At 29.5% G+C, this 15,604-nt stretch overlaps 1 protein-coding gene across 2 annotated transcripts in view; it reads right to left on the reverse strand.

Annotated features, from left to right (window-relative positions):
- LOC107440391 (zinc transporter 86D) overlaps positions 1-15,389 on the reverse strand; it is a 47,636-nt gene extending 32,247 nt beyond the window's left edge. Inside the window, exons 1-2 of one of the 2 annotated variants that reach the window (XM_021148826.3) lie at positions 15,177-15,382; positions 3,191-3,205 (exon numbers count right to left, since the gene is read on the reverse strand). In XM_021148826.3, the coding sequence (XP_021004485.1) occupies positions 3,191-3,205; positions 15,177-15,259 (98 nt within the window). In that variant the 5' untranslated portion in view covers positions 15,260-15,382. Of the gene's footprint in view, positions 1-3,190; positions 3,206-15,176 lie in introns of both variants that reach the window. The other variant, XM_021148827.3, reaches the window with a different exon arrangement.
- Between the last annotated feature and the right edge of the window lie 215 nt (positions 15,390-15,604).

Below are 15,604 nucleotides of genomic sequence, written 5' to 3' on the forward strand. Positions count from 1 at the left end.
GATTCAGAAAAAATTAAATCTTTAAAATAAAATAAAATTATAAAATAAAATTAAACCATAAAATAACATTATATTATAAAATAAAATTAAACTACAGAATCGAATTCAGGTGAATAGTCAACAAGTCCATTTTTTTTCTTTTATTTTTAAGAGATCGTTTATCAAAATGGATTTTATTTATTTATAAAACGTCATGCAAAATTTTATTTCTTTTTTCAATTATCCTAATCAACTAAAAGTATTTAATTCGATATAATCCGAGAAAATGTTACAAAAAAAGAAGAAAAAAGATATTTATATATTTGTACTTTAAATGATATTTTTGAAGTGCTCTTAGGTACCTCAATTTTTCCATTAAAAAAAATATATATAAAAAGACAAAGATACACGCACTATTATTTTTTGCACAATACTCATCTATTTCTTTGTGTTGGAAACGAAATGTATACAACGTTCTAAAATTGAAATTTATAAAATTAAAATCCAACTTAACAATCATGAAATAATTGTTCACAAAGAAATATGTTAATATTTCTTTTTTGCTTTTATCATTCCGTGCTAAGAGTATTTTATACAAAAAGTATAAAAACTTAAAAATAAAAAAATAATAATAATAAATATATAAGTAAACTAACTAAGAAGCACATTTAATTCTAACATATGAATGAAAATAAGCAAAAATTAGGTTTGAAGGAAAATTGCAAAATATGTGAGAAAGTAATAAATTTAAGTGAGAATTAAATATTAAAAATAAGTGAAATTATTATTTCTATCTTACTACGTGTACACCAATCATACAATCCTATACCTTAATTACTTTAATATTGAGATCACTCTGATTCTAATTACAGTGTACTAAAATAAGGCAGGAAAAATTATTGCTTTAAGAACANCTTAATCTAATATACATATAAATAACTAGAAAAAAATTTCATCTCAATAGGATGAAAACAAAGTCGACTGGAACATTTTGAATACGTGAAACATAACAAAATTTCAATTTTGAGAAAAACAGCTTTTTGTGTAAGAAAAGGGGCGTGGCTTCATAATGTGAAAACGAAACTACCCTATAACTTCTCAAAAAATGACGAAATTTAAAAAAAAAAAAATTCAGTTGAAAAAGCAATGAAACAAGTGTCTAAATATGTCCAAAAAAAAAACCGAAATTTTTATCAATTTTTGGCAATATAAAGGTCCACTGTAGCCTTAAAAAGTACATTGTGATAAAAAAAAAATTTTTAAGTTTATAACCGTAATATAATATCGCTTACCAAGCGCTTCATCACATTGCGCATGAAGCTGAAAGTTCTAATTCATTGAACGAATCTCTATATCTTTAATTTATGTATATTAATATAATTTGTACAAAAAAATAATAATACGGTAAAGGTAAATAAGATTAGAATCCGATTTAAATAACTTTATCTTAAAATGTAGCGTAGAATTACGATGTAATAAAAAAAACTATTTTAGTTTTTTAAACTCTTAATTTAAAAAACAATCAAAATCAAAAACGTAATACTAGCAGTACAGGAAAATACTTTTAAATTAGGGATACAAAATTATTTGCCGGAAAACAATACCTTATTACTTTTATTAATTTTATGAGGATAGTAACCAAAACAATACGGAAATTAAAGTGGGAAAACTGGATCCTTCTATAAAACTTTCCGGTTAATAAAAATGCACCGGCAAAGAAAAACTGTGTTAGACCATTATGTTTTTATATTATATAGACTATTCAAAACAGTTAGAAATTCCAAAAGCAACCAAAAAGTATTATTAGTATATGACTATGGATTCAGAAAAAATTAAATCTTTAAAATAAAATTAAATTATAAAATAAAATTAAATTGTAAAATAAAATTTAATTATAAAATAAAATTAAACCATAAAATAACATTATATAATAAAATTAAATTAAACTACAGAATCGAATTCAGGTGAATATTCAACAAGTCCATTTTTTTTCCCTTTTATTTCTAAAAGATCATTTATAAAAATGGATTTTATTTATTTATCAAACGTCATGACGTCATGCAAAATTTTATTTCTTTTTCAATAATCCTAAGGCTACTATATTAGGACAGGGGCTCTAAATAATCCAAATCAAATAAAAGTATTTAATTCGATATAATCAGTGAAAATGTTTTAAAAAAAGAAAAAAAAAGATATTTATTTGTACTTTAAGTGATATTTTTGAAGTGCTCTTACGTACCTCGATTTTTCCATTACAAAAAAAAAAAATAGTAAAAAATAGATATGAAAAGACAAAGATACAAGCACTATTATTTTTCGTACAATACTCATCTATTTCTTTGTGTCGAAAACGAAATGTATACAACGTTCTAAAATTGAAATTTATAAAATTAAAATCCAATTTAACAATATTGAAATAATTGTTCACAAAGAAATACGTTAATATTTCTTCTTTGCTTTTATCATTCTGTACTAAGAGTATTTAATACAAAAAATATATAATTAAAAATAATAATAATAAATATGTAAATGAACTAACTAAGAAGCACATTTAATTCTAATATTTGAATGAAAATTAGCAAAAATTAGCTTTGAAGGAAAATTGCAAAATATGTGAGAAAGTAATAAATTTAAGTGAGAATTAAATATTAAAAATAAGTGAAATTATTATTTCTATCTTACTACGTGTACACCAATCATACAATCCTATACTTTAATTACTTTAATATTGAGGATGGATCACTCTGATTCTAATTACAGTGTACTAAAATAAGGCAGGAAAAATTATTGCTTTAAGAACAAAGAGGCTATATTTAGAAATGAAGATTGAAAAAAAAATTAAGAACATAAAAATTTATAAAGTAAAAAATACACTCAATTTCAGCCAGTCCATTTTTTAAATAAGTTAAAAAAAACAATACTTTATAAAATGAAAACAAAAATTAACATAAAAATAAACAAAACTGAAAGCAATGAGCTTTAACAAAAAATCTGCACAAAACAATTAAAAAAAAATTAATAAGATTCAATTTCCATAGATAGAAATTTACAATTAGACAATTTCAGAGCAATCAATCAAACTGTTAATTATTGCAAGCAATAAATCATGCCAATAAAAAACTAAAGTGCAATTAGCATTCAACAGTAAAATTTATTAAAATTATTAAAAATAGCTTTTAAAATTTGGAATAAAGAGCTGAAATGGACTTACGTGAGCTGATTCTCCCTATTCATTCACAATTGAAAATATAGAGGAAATGCAAAGAAAAAAAAAGAGTTTTTATACTTAAAATAAAACTTTATTCAAATATAAGAAAATAATAAAAATATTTTAAGTCATAGTTTATAGAGAAATACATAGACACAACAGCTTAGGTATGAAATATATATGCAGCATAAGGCACACAAGTAAACATTATATAATAGTATATATCATAGTAATATACACTGACGGGAAAAAAATCCCAACTCCAAGAAGGAGTTGTGCTAGATAAACTAAATTTGGTAAGCTTTTTTATACAACTATAAGATGTTGTCTATTCAAATTTCGCGCTTGGCGGATAAGTTTGGCTCTTGTAGCGCCACTGTGAACATGCAAACCAGGGTTGCTTTAAATACGTGTTCTTTAGTTCGTACGCGTATTCGTTCGTACGCGTATTCGGTTATCGTACGCGCATTCGTTTTTGTTAAATTTTGACAAAGTGAGTTGCTGTTAGTCATGAATGCTATTAAGAAGACGTATAAGCAATTAACAGCTCACTGATTCTGAACTGTTGACACTGACTCACTGTCGTGTAATAGGGCTGCGAGAAAGTAAATTTTCTTTCCGCAAAATTGCAGAAAGACTGGGAAGAAATGTATCCACCATGACTGTTGGTAGCATTGGTCAATGGAAGGTACTGCTTCAAGAAAAGCGGGTTCTGGGTGGCCACGCAGCACTACTCAGAGGGAAGACCGCAGTGTACGGCATATGGCTGTGGTGCACCGTACTTCGCCTGCCTCAGAAATTCGAGCTGCAATTGCCACTAAAGTGACATAACAAATCGGTAACTTCAAGTACAATTCCGAGCGAGACGCCCTGTAGCTCTCATTTCACTCATTCCAAACCCCTGCCGTTTACGTCGTGAGTGGTATCGAGTTAAAACTTCCTGGAGATCTATTGTATTTTCTCATGAAAATCGGTTCTGCCTTGGTGTCAGCGTTAGCCGTATATTGGTTAGAAGGAGGCCAGGTGAGCGCCCGCTTACGGCCAAGACATACTGGACCTACACCTGAAGTTAAGGTCTGAGGAGCAATTTTTTATGACAGCAGGAGCACTCTCCTGGTTATTTTGCGCACTTTGACTGGAAATTTGTACATCAACCTGATGATCCAACCTGTTTTGTTGCCATTCATAAGCAGAATTCAAGGGAGTATTTCCAAACAGAGCATGCCCTCACACTGCTGTTGTAACCCTAAATGCTCTATAGAATGTCTACATGTTGCCTTAGCCTGCTAGATCACCCGTGATATCAACCTGCGATATTGCAACTTTAATAAATTAAATATGTTACTATGGCAAACGTATTGCCGAAATTTCATTAGTCTACAATAATTTTTTCCTTATTGTTGGAATTTTTTCCCATCAGTGTATATCATAAGATTAACAGATAAAACCAAGAAAATAATGTAACTAAATCCCATCAAAATTGTACACCATAAATCTAAAATTACTGTATGTAAAATTACAGATATGACGAAGTGTTGGTTGTTTCAGGTTTCTTGTCTATTTTTGTAACAATATTTTGCAGAAATTTTCCTTTTTTCTTAAAAAAAATTCTAGAAGAGATTATAATTATGGATACATTTGAAACAATTACCAAGTATTACCTCCAAGGGGAAACTCTAAAAATATGAGACACTCTCTACTTAAGAGTTAATTCTGTTAGTCCTTGTCTGAATGGAACCTTAATTTATTTATCTCCTAAAATGGACCCCTATTTAAGGAACACTGGAAAAGTTTAAAAAACTAATATAGGGATACATAACAAAAAATAAAAATACCTTTATTTGATATATATTTCCTCCCGATGGTTTCCGTTTCAAGAAGACAGGACTTTGGGAAAAAAGCATACCACTGTGCGATAAAAACGAATTTGACATTCAAAGAATCTTTTACGTGAAATGAAAAGTAGAAAAAGATGATTTAACAGCCAGGGACTGCCTTTGGTATTGGGAAGAACAGGATTCAATAAGAAAGAAAAGTGGTCAAATGACTGGACTGATACTGATAGGAATAGAGGGAATAGAGAATAGAGAGAAAATTCTATCATTTTCAGTTCTTGAGAGGTCTGTGATGAATTCTAGGAAGGACTTTGAAGCATCAAATAATTGCTTAAATAAATTTAAAGAAAGTAATAACATTACTTTCAAGACTATTTATAGTGAAAAAAATTAGAGAAAAATTTCACAACTTGCAGCAGACTAATAAAGAAGTTAAATAAAATCTGCAAACTTAAATTTCAAATAAAATTGCATTTTTAAAATTTTATGTGCCCTCTATATAAAGGACATCAATAGACAACTAATAGGAAATAATTTGTAATAATAATGGACAATACAGATCATTCTGGGACCAATAGGTCATACCTTATTAGGAGGTACAACTGCATTTTACTCCACATGGAATCATAATAACCAATTTTAAAAAATATGAATTGAAAACAATATAGTAACTATTTATATGTATTCCCTAACTTTCTAATATAAATATTCTTGTGCAAATCAAGAATTACCTTCAGAAGAGCTTAGAAGAAGATTTTTTAATGAATACAGCTGAAAGAAATTGAACAATATAGTAAAAAGAGAATATTTCGGAACGTGTTAAAGATGCAATACGTAATATTGTACCAAAGAATAAATATTGCACAGCATAATTTGAGATAGAATTTAAAATTACTCAGATTTTTAGTTCAGATATTAGAACTTTTCATTCAATATTTAATTAAAAGTAAAGTAAAACTTTCATTATTTAAACTACTTTCTTTTGAATTCCTCTGTCTACTCCAAAGTGATGTTTAATACAAAGACAGTTATTGCTTCCTTCCTAAATTTCAATAACATGCTATCTTAATTCAGCTACACATAGAGTCTTCGAAATAAAAAAACATTCAGTTTATCATAGAAACATCTTGGTTAGCTGCTGGGTGGTGCTGTACACAAGAGCAATGGTAAAAACAGATATGCATTGCCACAGTCATTCGAGCTGCCATTGCCTGCAGAGGAATATGCAACGTTTTAGAAACACTGAGCTGGCAGGTATGCAGATTATACTTGGATTGACAGAGGGACAGACAGCAGCAAAAAAAATTTTTGCAAAAGGAACCCAAAGATTGAAGCACGGATATCCAACAACATCCAGATTTATTTAAGTAAGTCCCCCAATCCACTCACCGATTGTGTAAAGCATGCATGACTAGCAATGGTCAAAACTCAGAACATCTTTAGTAATATTTTCACATACCATCTACCACAGCACAAGTAATATCTTTAACCAATACATAGTTCAGATGATCTCAGTCTTTTTTTCTGCACCTGCCACACTTACTTTCCTATGACGATTCCGACCATACTTAACAATTCAGAATCCTTAACAATTCAGAATCCTTGTGATGTCCCACTACCTCCCCTTAAAGTTTTCCCCAATATTCCTTTGACATCCTGTATAGGTACCAGTTATAGCAATCTTGTCTTTCTTTCCCTTTTTTTAAATAGAAATAGCAAATGTGACCGATTTATTTTCATAGTACATGCATTAAAAAAAAATGACATAGCAATGATAAGCTAGATTGGAGTATAATATTATCTCTTTAACCTTTGATTATGGAGCTTAGTATGATGAAGCCCGTCTTTCAGATCCTCTCATTGTAACTTACTATACTGCATCATTGCTGTATAGACACAGAACACAGATTAGTTTTAAAATTGAGATATCTGCTGAATGGTAATCTATTTCTGCAGTAGATTGAAGAGCTTCTTTTTTATTTTCATTAATTAAAACTTGCATTAAACTTTCAAAATAACAAAGTAATAACTGAAAATAATTCTTAAGACCAAGAGTTCTCCAACACAAATCCAGACACATATTTGAATTTCATACTTCAGAACTTTTGCGATGAATCAAAATTACTCCTTGTCAATTGTTTAGTAAAACTGTTACCTTTTTTTCTTGCACTTGGAAAAAGATTGAATGATTTATCTTAAATCAATGAAGATGATAGATTTTGGCAAATATATCAGTGATGAATGTAGATAGGAGGACAAGACAACCCTTAAATGTATTCTGAATTCAGGAAATTGATTTTTATTGCTGAATACTACCAATAACTACAACAGCTGGGGAAATAGGTTCTGTAACCCAAAATAATTTTTTCTTTTTTTTAATTAGCATTGCTTGGAGTTAGCATTTGGATGTCCTTACTAGATTCTCTTGAGGACTCCCTTGTCATGCCATCAATAAAGAAGCTAAGTTTGGGCAGGCTATAAATTTGTGGAAACAAAAAAAAGCATAAAAAATTTAATACATTCTACTTTATTAGAAAGATCTTCGTTAATTTTTTAACCCTCTTCTTTTTCTTAATTTTAGCCTAATTAACCAGCATGTTAAGTACAAAATAATTGAACTGCATATCTGTATAATGTATTATAAACTATAAGAGAGATATGAATAATTATATTAATTTACCCCTTTCAAAAATTAATTTCAATATGTTATATAAAGTTAATTTTTCCTTTTCTCTCTATAATTTCTTTACATATAAAGTTTTTATTTTCAGAAACAATACTTTAAATTTCTACATAAAAAATTATAAGAATAAGAAAAGTTCAAATAATTTACACAAGAGTTTTTCACATAAAAATATAACAATATGACAAATTTCATATCATAGGGCAAAACTACAAACTTAAAGATTCATCTGTGTCAGATTCAATAACATTAGGAATGTTAACATATGGATCCCACTTTGCAATGTATTATACTTCTTTATCTGCTGGGTCCCAAAAAAAAATTTTCTATACCCCCCATCCAAAGAATTCTAAATTCCGCTCTTTATTAANCATAGTTTATAGAGAAATACATAGACACAACTGCTTAGGTATGAAATATATATGCAACATAAGGCACACAAGTAAACATTATATAATAATATATATCACAGTAATATACACTAACGGAAAAAAAATCCCAACACCAAGAATGAATTGTGCTAGAAAAACTAAATTTGGTAGGCTTGTTTATATAACTATAAGAAGTTGTCTATATAAATTTCGCGCTTGGCGGATAAGTTTGGCTCTTGTAGCGCCACTGTGAACATGCAACCCGGAGTTGCTTTAAATACGTGTTCTTTAGTTCGTACGCAATATTTTTTGTTTAAATTTTGACAAAGTGAGTAGCTGTTAGTCATGAATGCTTTTAAGAAGAAGTAGAAGCAATTAACAGCTCACTGACTCTGAACTGTTGACACTGACTCATTGTTGTGTAATAGAGCTGCAAGAAGGTGGGTTTTCTTTCCATAAAATTGCAGAAAGATGGGAAGAAATGTATCCACTGTGCATGATCCTTGGTAGCATTTCTCAATGGAAGGTACTGCTTCAAGAAGACCGGGTTCTGGGTGACCCCGCAGCACTACTCAGAAGAAAGACCACGGTGTACGGCGTATGGCTGTGGTGCACCGGACTACGTCTGCCTCAGAAATTCGAGCTGTAGTTGCCACTACAGTGACACAACAAATCGGTAACTTCAAGTACAGTTCCGGTAACTCATTCCAAACCCCTGCCGTTTACGTTGTGAGTGGTATCGAGTTAAAACTCCCTAGAGGACAGAGTGGAGATCTATTGTATTTTCTCATGAAAGTCAGTTCTGCCTTAGTGTCAGTGACAGCCGTATATTGGTTAGAAGGAGGCCGGGTGAGCGCCTGCTAACAACCAAGACATACTGGACCTACACCTGAAGTTATGGTCTGAGGAGCAATTTCCTATGACAGCAGAAGCATTCTCCTGGTTATTCCATGCACTTTGATTGGAAATTTGTATGTCAACCTGATGATCCAACCTGTTTTGTTGCCATTCATAAGCAGAATTCAAAGGAGTATTTCCAAACAGAATAACGCTCGCAGGGCCGTTTTATCCATTAGGCACTGTAGGCAACTGTCTAGGGGCCCCGTCACGTTCAGGGGCCCTGTGCTACAGAGAAAAAAATTAACAATGTTTCTTAAACAGTAAAAATTTAATTCGAAATTTCGATGACGATTGTCTTGCTCTGTACATTACATCGACGCTATTTTAGTACGTTTCTGAACGCATTTCAAATTAGATATTAATATTATGGTAGTTAGTTCATATATAACGCAGTAATATAATCGCAAGTAATATAACCGTTTAAATTCATTGGCCATAATGGCAATTGAAAATGATGTATTGGAAAAGGTTAACTTTCAGGATGTCTTGAACGATTTTGTAACAAAAAAAGTTAGAAGAGTTAATATTTAAGCTTATTGTATGATTTTATTTTAAATGCATACATTAATTACTTATATTCTTTTCGCTTGATTCAATAATTTTATTGAATAATGTGATAATATACCTATGTAGTAAAAAACAGCGTAATTATGAATAAAGTGTTGTGTTAGCGAAAAAATATGTTAGGAAGTTAGAAGACGGTAGGGGGGGGAGGGCCGAGACATGCATAAGCCGGCCCTGAACGCTCGCCCTCATACTGCTGTTGTAACCCTACATGCTCTATAGAATGTCTACATGTTGCCGTAACCTGCTAGATCACCTGTGATATCAACCTGTGATATTGAAACTTTAATAAATTAAATGTGTTACTTAGACAAACGCATTGCCAAAATTTCATTAGTCTACAATGATTTTTTCTTGATGTTGGGATTTTTTTCACATTAGTGTATATCATAATAAGATTGACAGATAAAACCAACAAAATAATGTAACTAAATCCCATAGAAATTGCATACCGTAAATCTAAAATTACTGTATGTAAAATTACAGATATGACGAAGTGATTGGTTGTTTCGAGTTTCTTGTCTATTTTTGTAACTATCTTTGCAGAAATTTTCCTTGTTTTTCGAACAATTCTAGAATAGATGACAATTATGGATACATTTGAAACAATTACAGTATTACCTCTTGTAAGGGACCTCTAAAAATATGAGACACTCTCTACTTAAGAGTCAATTATGTTAGTCCTTGTCTGAATGGAACCTTAATTTATTTATCTCCTAAAAAGGGACCCATGTTTAAGGAACACTGTAAAAGCTTAAAAAAGTAAGATAGGGATACATAACAAAAAATAAAAATACCTTTATTTGATACATATTTCCCCCCGATGGTTGCCGCGCCGCTTCAAGAAGACAGGGCTTTGGGAAAAAAGCATGCCACTGTACGATAAAAATGAATTCGAAAGAATCTTTTAAGTGAAATGAAAAGTAGAAAAAGATGTTTTAACAGCCAGGGACTGCCTTTGGTATTGGGAGGAACAGGATTCAATAAGAAAGAAAATTGGTCGCTTAACTGGACTCATACTGATAGGATTCAAAACAACATTTTGAAGTGAATAAAGAGAAAATTATATCATTTTCAGTTCTTGTGAGATCTGTGATGAATTGTAGAGAAGTGTGTCTGAGGACTTCGAAGCCTCAAATTGCTTAAATAAATTTAAGCAAAGTAATAGCATTACTTTCAAGACTATTTAAAAAGATTAAAATTAGAGAAAAATCACACAACTTGTAGCAAGCAGACTAATAAAGAAGTTAAATAAAATCTGCAAACTTAAATTTCAAATAAAATTGCATTTTTGAAGTTTTATGTGCCCTCTAAATAAAGGGCATCGATAGATAAATAAAGGGCATCAATAGACAAATATTAGAAAATAGATCGTAATAATAAATAACAATGGACAATAGAGATCATTCTGGCTCCAATAGGTCATACCTTATTGGGAGGTACAACTGCATTTTACTCCACATGGAATCATCATAACCAATTTTTAAAAAATATTAATTGAAAACAATATAGCAACTATTTATAAGTATTCCCTAACTCTCTAAAAAATATTTATATATATTCTTGTGCAAATCAAGTGTTGCCTTCAGAGCTTAGAAGAAGATTTGGCAAAAAATTTTCAAAATTTTTTAATGAATACAGTTGAAAGAAAGTAGAATAAAATTGAACAATATAGTAAAGAGAGAACATTTTGAAACATGTTAAAGATGCAGTACGTAATATTGTACCAAAGAATAAATATAACACAGTATAATTAGAGATAGAATTTAAGATTTCTAGTAAAGATACAGCAACTTTTCATTCAATATTTAATTAAAAGTTTACTACTTTCATTCGAACACCTCTATCTACTCCAAAGCGATGCTTAACACGGAGACAATTATTGCATCTTTCCTAAATTTCAATAACATGCTATCTTAATTATAGGGCCTTCAAAATAAAAAACACTCTTTGTACTTTATTTCTTAGAATTATTGATCATTTTATGTGAATAAAAAATACATGTTTCGTTAGTTAAAAAGCTGGTTGCTTTTGCTTTGCTAGAGAAATCTGAAAATCACAATTTTTGCTGTTTTATCTGCATAATTTTTTTTAATATTATTATTATTAATGTTAAATCATGGTCACCATTTTCTCTAAAAGGATGCATGTTACGTGTGAAGGAGAATAGATTATAGAGTGGATGAAATTGAGAAAAAAAGACCTTACAAATTCTGAAAATGAAAATAAATCAATGAAATCAGATAATGCAAAATCTGATAATCCAATATAATAAAAAAAATTCTAAAGTACGTAATTTGCAATTAGTACAGGTAAATTTTAAAATAAAATACCTCTATTAAATAGTCATTAAAATTAAATACCATAAAACACTATTATCTTCTGTATTTTTCACTTCTTTGTTATCACTAGTCAAAACTATCTTTGCCTTATAAAATTATTTTACTTAATTTTATTTTTAAAAAAAAAGTACCAAATTGAGATCTTAAGAAATTTTTCAAAATATTTAATTACTTCTTATGTATAATCATTTCTTAAGTATTTTCATTTAAAAGGGAAAATAAACTAAACATCTAGTTTTGTGATGTAAATCGAAACTATTGATACAAATAATTTTAATATAATATTAATAGTAATTATACATCAATATCATATTGTCAGCAATCTTTTTTTTATTAGGTAATGTATAAAAATACATTTTTTCTTTCATCCAACTGCCAGACACATAGTTATACGGAGTGTCCCAGGATTATTAGGACAATTCTTAAAGAGAGGTATGGGAGATCACAAGGATTCAGATTCTGATAGAAACATCTTGGTTAGCTGCTAGGTGATGTTGTTCACAAGAGCATTGGTGAAAACAGATATGCATTGCCACAGTCATTCGAGCTGCCATCACCTGCAGAGGAGTATGCAACGTTTTACGAACACTGAGGTGGCAGGTATGCACATGATACGTGGATTGACAGAGGAACAGAGAGCGGCAAAAAAATTTTATTGTAAAAGGTACCCACAGATTGAAGAACGGATATCCAACAACATCAAGATTTATTTGAGCAAGTACCACAATCCACTCACCGACGGTGCAAAGCATGCATCACTAGCAATGGTCAAAACTTAGAATATCTTAAGTAATATTATCACATATCATCTACACACACAGCACAAGTAATATCTTTAACCAATAAATAGTTCAGATGATCTCAGTCTTTTTTCTTTTTTGCACCTGCCACACTTACTTTCCTATGACGATTCCGACCATAGCTTGCTTAACAATTCTGAATCCTTGTGATGCCCCCCTACTTCCCCTTAAAGTTTTCCCCAATAGTCCTCTGACACCAGTTATATGGCAATCTTGTCTTTCTTTCTCTTTTTTTAAATAGAATTATATTGAAATAGCAAATGTGACCGATTTATTTTCATAGTACATGCATTCAAACAAAAAACAAAAAAATGACATAGCAATGATAAGCTAGATTGAAGTATAATATTATCTCTTTAACCTTTGATTATGGAGCCTAGTATGATGAAGCCCATCTTTCAGGTCCACTTATTGTAACTTACTATATTGTATCATTGCTGTATAGACACAAAACAGAGATTAGTTTTAAAATTGAGATATTAGCTCAATGGCAATCTGTGTCTGCAGTAGATTGAAGAGCTTCTTTTTTATTTTCATTAATTAAAACTTGCATTAAACTTTCAAAATAACAAAGTAATAACTGAAAATAATTCTTAAGACCAAGAGTTCTCCAACACAAATCCAGACACATATTTGAATTTCATACTTCAGAACTTTTGCGATGAATCAAAATTACTCCTTGTCAATTGTTTAGTAAAACTGTTACCTTTTTTTCTTGCACTTGGAAAAAGATTGAATGATTTATCTTAAATCAATGAAGATGATAGATTTTGGCAAATATATCAGTGATGAATGTAGATAGGAGGACAAGACAACCCTTAAATGTATTCTGAATTCAGGAAATTGATTTTTATTGCTGAATACTACCAATAACTACAACAGCTGGGGAAATAGGTTCTGTAACCCAAAATAATTCTTTTTTTAAATTAGCTTTGCTTGGAGTTAAGCATTTGGATGTCCTTACTAGATTCTCTTGAGGACTCCCTTGTCATGCCATCAATAAAGAAGCTAATTTTGGGCAGGCTATAAATTTGTGGAAACAAAAAAAAGCATAAAAAATTTAATACATTCTACTTTATTAGAAAGATCTTCGTTAATTTTTTAACCCTCTTTTTTTCTTAATTTTAGCCTAATTAACCAGCATGTTAAGTACAAAATAATTGAACTGCATATCTGTGTAATGTATTATAAACTATAAGAGAGATATGAATAACTATATTAATTTACCCTTTTCAAAAATTAATTTCAATATGTTATATACAGTTAATTTTTCCTTTTCTCTCTATAATTTCTTTACATATAAAGTTTTTTTTTCAGAAACAATACTTTAAATTTCTACATAAAAAATTATAAGAATAAGAAAAGTTCAAATAATTTACACAAGAGTTTTTCACATAAAAATATAACAATATGAAAAATTTTATATCATAAGGCAAAACTACAAATTTAAAGATTCATCTGTGTCAGATACAATAACATTAAGAATGTTGACATATGGATCCCACTTTGCAATGTATTATACTTCCTTATCTACTGGGTCCCAAAAACAAATTTCTATACCCCCATCTAAAGGATTCTAAATTCCTCACTTTACAAAAAGTTTCCAGAGAGAAAAATATTTTAAACTTGAGAAAATAATAGACTTAATAATATTTCTATGTTTTTCAATTTCAGAATTTTTTTTTATTTGGTATTTCAGAAGTCAACTTCTACATGTGACAACTAGGAAATTTACTATCCTGTAATCTAAAATTGGTGGTTGACTTTACTTTACACCAGGATATACGGTAGTATTTAATAATTTTTAGATTAAATATTCAACCACTAATTCTAGATGGTTTATTTTCCTTAAATAATATGCCAGTTTTTAATTAATCTGTATTATAAAATGGTGCTAATTTACAAATTAAATCTATGTTTTGGTGTTCACTCCTTGATTTTAAATTTTTCTCCTAAAAATTAATAGAAAAGTGTAATTAGCTCTCTAATTTTTTTTTTTTTTTTTCATTTGGATATACACAGCTCGAAATATGCATGATATATAACTCATTATAAGTATGCATGGATATATAATATATAAGTAGGATAACAATAAAGGCAAAAAAATAAAATAAAATAATAATAACTGAGTCACTGATCATATACTAGAAATAAAGGGCTTTAAATGAGAGGATAAAAAGACAAATAGTATATACTCTTTTATTTACAAAAATATTTAGGTTATAGCTAACAGAATAATTTATTTTCAAATAGTTAATGATAATACTAATAAAATATTGAATTCCTTAAGGTCCTATTACATGGTTACATGCTACATTACAGGTTAGTAAATGAATAGTAAAATATACACAGCGACAAAAAATAATAATTTATAACTGTACTAAGACTTTATGACAATTCCGAAAATATACAATATTAAGTACAAAATGAAATAACTGGAATCAAGTAACAAAGCGCTTCTGTGATAGTGAAATTATATAAAATGATAACTTACCGAAACCATGATTGAGCTTTTTCTTTGATCCGATGCCGTCTTCCTGTGCCGTAATCTCTGTCTTTAGAGTGAACAGGTAACATGAGTACTAATTTAAATGTCTTAAACTTCAATTAATAAATTATATTTTCGTACTACACTGTAAAGCACAAAATTACTAGACACATATGCTGATTCCTGAAACCTGGCACAAAAATAATAACAGACGACGGCGATTACACGGTTAGCAAACCGTGGAATGTCAAACGACAAGTAAATAATATTTAATTTGACTTAAAAAAACATGAAATTTCTTTAAATAAGTTTAAAATTAGGAGAAATTGTTTATAATATTTTAAAAATTGATTAATATATTTGATATCTGGTCAATTTTATTGCTCCATTAGTTTTTAGAAAGTTTTCGTTCGTAAAATACAAGCATATTTCCA

This window comes from Parasteatoda tepidariorum, chromosome 4, assembly GCF_043381705.1.
Source record: "Parasteatoda tepidariorum isolate YZ-2023 chromosome 4, CAS_Ptep_4.0, whole genome shotgun sequence".
Taxonomy (NCBI): Eukaryota; Metazoa; Arthropoda; class Arachnida; order Araneae; family Theridiidae; genus Parasteatoda; species Parasteatoda tepidariorum.